The sequence below is a fragment of the Ciona intestinalis genome, unplaced genomic scaffold, assembly GCF_000224145.3.
Source record: "Ciona intestinalis unplaced genomic scaffold, KH HT001188.1, whole genome shotgun sequence".
Lineage (NCBI taxonomy): Eukaryota > Metazoa > Chordata > Ascidiacea > Phlebobranchia > Cionidae > Ciona > Ciona intestinalis.
Window position 1 is genome coordinate 1 of NW_004191509.1, and position 7444 is coordinate 7444.

Below are 7444 nucleotides of genomic sequence, written 5' to 3' on the forward strand. Positions count from 1 at the left end.
CAAGTATATTGCATCACCACATTATCAATGAAGTTCCCTATGTTTGACAACTATGAGTGTAACTGTATTTTAACAATGTCACCCCAGATTTTACCCTGCTGTTAGGTGTCTATACAAACAAGCAGAGCCAAAGTATATTGCATTCACCACATTAATCAATGAGGTTCCATGTTTGACAACTATGAGTGTAACGGTATTTTAACAATGTTACCCCAGATTTTACCCTGCTGTTAGGTGTCTACACAAACAAGCAGAGCCAAAGTATATTGCATTCACCACATTAATCAATGAGGTTCCCTATGTTTGACAACTATGAGTGTAACTGTATTTTAACAATGTCACCCAAGATTTTACCCTGCTGTTAGGTGTCTATACAAACAAGCAGAGCCAAAGTATATTGCATTCACCACATTAATCAATGAAGTTCCCTATGTTTGACAACTATGAGTGTAACTGTATTTTAACAATGTCACCCCAGATTTTACCCTGCTGTTAGGTGTCTATACAAACAAGCAGAGCCAAAGTATATTGCATTCACCACATTAATCAATGAGGTTCCCTATGTTTGACAACTATGAGTGTAACTGTATTTTAACAATGTCACCCCAGATTTTACCCTGCTGTTAGGTGTCTATACAAACAAGCAGAGCCAAAGTATATTGCATTCACCACATTAATCAATGAGGTTCCCTATGTTTGACAACTATGAGTGTAACTGTATTTAAACAATGTCACTCCAGATTTAACCCTGCTGTTAGGTGTCTATACAAACAAGCAGAGCCAAAGTATATTGCATTCATCACTTTAATCAATGAGGTTCCCTATGTTTGACAACTATGAGTGTAACTGTATTTTATCAATGTCACTCCAGATTTTACCCTGCTGTTAGGTGTCTATACAAACAAGCAGAGCCAAAGTATAATGCATTCATCACTTTAATCAATGAGGTTCCCTATGTTTGACAACTATGAGTGTAACTGTATTTTATCGATGTCACCCCAGATTTTGGGGGTTTAGGGGTAAAAACAAAAAAGCAGCGCTGCAAATTATAATGTCATAATAACCATGCTGTAATTCGCAATGAGGTCATAACTCGTTATTGATAAATCGTGCGCATGCGTGAGTGACATCTGTTATAACGTAACAATGCACGTCACATATGTTCTATGACGTAACAACTCACCCATTATCGTGTCAGCAGCAAATCGAAAGCTTAACAACGCGCATGATCTCGCGGCTGGAAAATCATATTTCACGAGTTCGATTCGTCCCAGTAAATGAAGCGACTTCAGTGTGGTTACCAGTAGCAATAGTTGGCCCAATATCATGCACGCCGGGTGTTCGAACGACCAAGACGTTAAAAGAAATTTATTTAAAAAATTCATTGAACCCGAGCATACGCCGTATAGAACCGCTGACGATAACATTAACCATAATGATGGTTGTGACGTCATAATGCCACACCTACTGATCTGTCTATATTCTGTAACAAAGTGTTTTTTACGTCATAATATTTTGTTTCACATCGCGAACTTTAGAATTTATTTTCGCAAAACATTTGAACTTAGTTAAAACACAAACCAAAAGTTAAACACTTTATTTTTGTTCTTCTAACAATAAATCTACTGATTTAAAACTGGCCTATTCTGTAACGTAATTCTGCATTGGTATCGTGAAGTAACAAGCTATCCCATCTGTTCGCGACGTTTAAAAACCGGTTCGTATTGCCATCCTGCCTAGATTACGCCTGGGGACACATGTGTCACATTTACCGCATATCTGTCATGGCAGTTTTCTCATCGATACACAATCGTCGGAAGGAAGTTATACCGTGTATGTTCGACTTTAAATATTTTGTAAATCGATTAAACATTGAAGAACGTTGTTAACTGAAACAGCTGGACGTTCCAACTTAACTGTTAACTATAACATGTCTGGATGTCTGTTCTTTATTTACACAAATACAAATTTTCATCCCAAAGAAACCAAGTACGGCCCAAGTGTCTGGGACCATAAGTAGCGGGCTCACTTACCACTGGAAACACTTTGTCGTCGTTTTTTTTAGGGGAGTCTGAAATAAAATTGTGTTGTTGTTGTTATTATTGTTGGACGAAGTTGCAATTAGAGGTGGTGAGGGCCAAAGTAAATAGATATACAATCTAATATCTATGTTCCTTGGTTATGGCAACATTAAGTATCCAGTATGGCCAAGCACCAAATGCGATAAGGTTACGTTAAGTTTAACTTACACCACTTTTGTCTATTACGTTATAACCACCCCGACCCCGTGTGTTTTACAGTAGCCATTTAGTTTTAACAAAATATCATTTACGTATGCGTTAAACATTTGTTGTTTGGCAGTTTTTATACTTTATAGCAGCAATAATAATGTGAAAATAAAAATAGTTTTCCAAATAGTGATTATGTTACTTAATGAAAGCATTTTAGAAATATTATAGTTTGTTTTTCTTGCAGATAAATAAGTCTGTTAATTTCAATCTTGCTGTTAATTATTGAAGGAATGAGTTTCTTCTTTCAAAATCGACACAATAAGACATTCAAACCTCATAAAAGTATTCCTGAGGGTTCCCACCAACATGAACTGATACGGCATGCTGCTGCTACGTTGGGGAGCGGAAATCTACAGTTAGCCGTGGCACTGCCCGAAGGAGAAGATTTGAACGAATGGATAGCAGTCAACACCGTCGATTTCTTCAACCAGATTAACATGTTGTACGGAACTATATCCGAGTTTTGTACGGCAACCAAATGTGAAGTTATGTCAGCGGGACCAAAGTATGAATATCATTGGGCAGATGGAGTTACGATAAAGAAACCGATTAAATGTTCGGCACCGAGGTATATCGACTATCTGATGACGTGGGTCCAGTGTCAGCTCGACAATGAAGAAATCTTCCCGTCCGCTGTGGGGGTTCCATTCTCTAAAAACTTTATGTCGATCGCTAAAACGATTCTGAAACGTTTGTTCCGTGTTTACGCGCATATTTACCACCAGCATTTCTCGGATGTGATGGGACTGGGGGAGGAAGCTCATCTTAATACTTCATTCAAACATTTTATCTATTTTGTGCAAGAATTTAACCTCATCGACCGACGGGAGTTGGCTCCACTGCAGGAACTAATCGACAAACTGCTCAGCCGGGACCGGGAAAAATATAAATAAATCATCAAATCAAATATATTGGACCAATAGTATTGTATCGTGTTGTTTTAAATGCTGTTTATCATTAAGCTGTGCAAATGATCACGTTAAATGAGGAAGTCCTGACCGTCAACGATTATATGATGTAAATAAAATATCTTGAAGTTAAATATCTTTCATTCAAAACTGTGTTTGCAGCATTTGTGCCTTATATCAAATCTTCCAAACTTTATGACATCACAATAATAATTCTTATACAATAACTGAATGTATAATTATCAATTGTTATTGTTTTTATCATAACAAGATACATTGTTTATGTTATTGTTACGTAATAAAACTAACTGTCCATAATAATGCATGCAATCTAAATATTTCGACATTGTCGTTTAGAACGGAGTAGAATCATAGGGTTGATTAATTTCTTGAAAGACAAATGATCTTAAGGTAAATTTGAATAACTAATGTCATATTGTTACTTTTCTTACTCGAATGTATTCCACCAGCATGGATTGTAATAAGATAGCAACCTCTATTGAAACTGAAGTTTTAAAGATCCGTGATTCAAAACAATGGACCAAGTTACCTTCGCAAGTGGGTTGTTTATGTCCGGAGTTTGTGGGAATAATATATTTTGTCTTTTAGAAAGGCGTTGAGATATCGTTTACTGATTCCCCAAGTTTTGATGGGCATTGGTGAGTTGAATTTTTTTATACTTTGTATGAAGTTACAAGCGTGTATGTGTTTCTATCAATGAGCGTGTCATACTGTCTGCTTCACAGTTACTTTCAACATTTTGACTTTTTTAAATTTTCCGATAGCCATGCTTGACGAAACAAAATTCATTTGTGTCACAATTTAAGTACAATGTCACATTTACAAACGCATGGTGTATTTTTACTAATGCGCGTGTTCCATCTCCTCCAACCTTCCAAACCAAATAAAGTAAATATATTGATATTCCAGTTACAAGTTTTCCTGCATCATCGAAGCCCCGTGTGAGGTCGTGTACGGAGTATTGAAACCTCCACCCACCACAGATGAAAGGTTAAGATGGGACAAAAGCATCAACGGTTATCAACCACTTGTTACAATTGATGAAGTATTTATGGCGTTATAAACATTAGGCAATAAATGTCAATTACCAATAAAAATATATCTATAGTGTCTGCTGTAACTTGTTTTTACATGAATTGTTTATCTGTGACATAATATGGTTATTATGACACAACAATACTATTGTTACAGAACACTTTCATCTCAGTTATAACCACGCCCTCCATACTCATTGGGTTTGATATCTGGGCGCGAGTTTGTGGATTTGTTTCGATGCAAACTTGTTCAAACAAGTAAGTTATGATGAAACAATGGTTTAACAATCACCCACAAAGTTGCATACGTGGTAACTTAACACATTGATGTTCCTGTAGGATATTGTTTATGATAATATTTATATATTTAGTGCTATGTATAGGCTCTGGTGAAATGTTAAAGGCTTGAAGCTGCCACCATTATAAGAATATATGTTTTCTTCGGCAAGATATTTACAGTTAATTTATTAGCCGACCTTCGGGTGTTTAAAACATAACACCCATGTTTTCCCCTTACCAAACAAGATTAAATAAGTTAGATCCCTTCATTATTCAGCCATGGGTAATAAATATATAACTTACATTCCTTCGACCACAGGTTTCATCGAGGAACGTTGGGTGTTTGGTAAGTAAGTGGTGAGTCAGGTCTTTATTATGATGTCATAAAGATGCATTGTTACAGCGGGTAGCGTGTCATGTGACCAACGTCCCGTGACGAAGAAATATATTCGTGCAACAACGCACCCTAGTGGATACGTTGCAATCCCCGTTGACAGGTGAGTTTGAATATTCTTAATTTTCAACAACATGAGTGGATAAAGTCAGTCTAAAAACCATTGACTTGAATGGATGTGTCTTATTGTTCTCGCCACAGTCATTGTAAAGTATAAATGTATTGCGCAAGGACACATATACCTCATGAAGTTAGCAGCGGCGAGCCTTGATCTATGATAATTTAACTGGATCTATAATATCATAAGGAAAGTGAATACCAAGGCAGCTTCTACAACCTTTATTTAAACAACTATACCCCACAGCAACAAGACACGCGTGGAGTTTTACATCAACATCGACGTTGGGGGAATGCTGCCGCGTTCGTTGGTGGAATCAAATCTTCCATCACAGCAAGTTAAATATATTGAGAACTTATCCGCTGAAGTTCATAGAAGATGCCTCAATAATTAGTATTTGTTGCTTGCTTGATCTATGCAGTATGTAATATGCACTTTATTGATTGTTTGTAGGTGGTTGATTTATGAGTTAAAATATATTTTTATAAATTTCTTCATATTATGTTAATAGGTTTTATTGCCTTTAACCAAATGATATTTTATTTATCCCTTGCTTGATATATTGACTGTTGTTTTGCTGTTAACATCCATTTCTTTGTTATGTTTTTTAAATATGAACCTTGGTACTCTATTCGAAGAGATGAATAAAAAATATATTAAACTTAAGTTAAACATTTAATTCAGATTTACATAAATAACTTTTAGCTCGTCGAATACGACAGCAAGATCAAATTAATTAAACAATATGCAAAACTACAGCCCGTAGGTAGTTTTACCTGCAGCGTGGCTTGAGTAAGTGTCAAATAAACGCGCAATCCACCAAAAGCACAAATTGCCTGGTGTAAGAGTCACCGCAGTAGTGTGGCTACTTCCTGCTTCTGCATTGCGCCACTTCCATACACACACACGCACACACACGTTTCAGTAACAAGCTTGTGCTGTCAGTAATAGTACAATAAGGTTTATGTAGATGTGGTTATTATTGGTAAAGTTGACGTCACACATACGTAATAATGGTACGATACGTCACAATAACATAGGTTCTAAAATATGAAACTCCTCTTTAAAACAGAGATAATAAGTTGAACGTGTGTATATATATAATATAGTTAGTATGCGGTTAACAGTTTTACACTCGTGTATTTCATATAATGGGCGTGGTTGGCTGTAATAGGTTATAGTAATACGCGACGATCTATTTCACATATAGTGTTGTTGCGCTGTTTAATTAAAGCCATTGTTATTGTTACGCGAAACATGCGATGTGACGTCACAGAGAGTCTGGAACAAAGATTTATTTCGTCAATTTTTAATTTATGTTTATGTATAGCGTGTTTGACGTCACAAACGCGCGAATTAGCTTGTAATGGTTTTAGGAGTAAGGTACGATGTAAACGCTGCAATAACATCGTGAAAATGCCAAATTCACGTCGTCACCCGATGTTACCATGGTAACTCGGTCGTCACAATTTAATTTGTTGTTATATTGACGTCATATCCTTAAAAATGCAGAAAATTTTCTCATCGAGTTTTAAACGCGATTCGATGTTACGCTGTGTGTGCGGTATAACCTATATATAGTGAAAGTGTGAGGGCCGTTCAAGTACAATGGTCCACCACCAGTGTAAAAGAGGTTACTATCCACCAAGTTACTGTCCGAAACATCCGCTGATCATGAGTTTAGTATCCAGACAGTAACTTGGCCAATAAAGTGGTTAAATTAAAGGGTGGTTTTCAAACGCCTCCGCATTCGACTTTTTATATAGAAGCAATTAAAACGCAAAGGGCAATTAAAACGTGGTAACGAACATTACACACATCTCTTCTTGCAAGCGAAACATCCTATTTTAACCCGAGGCAAAAGTACGATCGTGTTGCAGATGTTAATGGCTTGGCACATAATCCTTTAGTCGGGTTGAAACGCAGGTCAACCGAGATGTTTCAAAGGTTTTTAAATCAAAACCGAATAAATTCCAAACTGCAAACCAGAGGTCTACAGTTATGAACATTTTTGCCGCTTTCTTGGTAACTATTCCTTAGGGGGTTCTGTTAAACAACTTACAACAAATATTTCAATAAAATAAGGAATTTGAAATTCGAGATTTATCTTTGTTTAGTAAACGTCGCTCAACACAATTATAGCTCAACGACGTAAACGCAAACTGAAGGTTAAATATCATCCTTGCTTTTTTAGCAGCAACGTCGGCAAACACTTCGTTTCCTGGATCAACCGCAACTTATAAAGGTCACGCCTTCTTAGAACATCCTCATTGAAAGATTAAGTTTCGTTGAACTATATATGAGACGTTGTACATAACACGTATGTTGCCACCCAGCGGGAAAAACACATTTAACTGGATTTCTATATTCTAAGTCACCTCGGCCAATATTACTTTATT

General features: G+C 36.5%; 2 protein-coding genes across 3 annotated transcripts; both read left to right on the top strand.

Moving 5' to 3' along the window:
- The first annotated feature begins 2447 nt into the window (after positions 1-2447).
- On the top strand, positions 2448-3558 carry LOC113474015 (MOB kinase activator 1A-like). The gene has a single exon (XM_026840313.1). The coding sequence runs from the start codon at positions 2522-2524 to the stop codon at positions 3182-3184; it is 663 nt and encodes a 220-aa protein (XP_026696114.1). The 5' UTR covers positions 2448-2521; the 3' UTR covers positions 3185-3558.
- Positions 3502-5711, top strand: LOC100178222. 2 transcript variants are annotated; one of them, XM_026840314.1, is made up of 8 exons: positions 3502-3610; positions 3670-3757; positions 3809-3858; positions 4130-4265; positions 4412-4512; positions 4853-4879; positions 4923-5030; positions 5292-5711. In XM_026840314.1, coding segments are annotated over exons 1-7 (414 nt in total). In that variant the 5' UTR covers positions 3502-3599; the 3' UTR covers positions 4924-5030; positions 5292-5711. The 2 variants fall into 2 exon arrangements, with proteins under 2 accessions (XP_026696115.1, XP_018672775.1); XM_018817230.2 differs by having other exon boundaries at positions 4937-5030.
- The last annotated feature ends 1733 nt before the right edge of the window (positions 5712-7444 follow it).

Excerpts from the sequence above, each read along its gene's own strand:
- LOC100178222 (XM_018817230.2), top strand. Across the intron at positions 3,758-3,808 it reads GGACCAAGTTACCTTCGCAA|AAAGGCGTTGAGATATCGTT; the intron begins GTGGGTTGTTTA and ends TTTGTCTTTTAG. Across the intron at positions 4,513-4,852 it reads ATGCAAACTTGTTCAAACAA|GTTTCATCGAGGAACGTTGG; the intron begins GTAAGTTATGAT and ends CTTCGACCACAG.
- LOC113474015 (XM_026840313.1), top strand. The coding sequence starts at position 2,522 with ATGAGTTTCTTCTTTCAAAATCGACACAATAAGACATTCAAACCTCAT.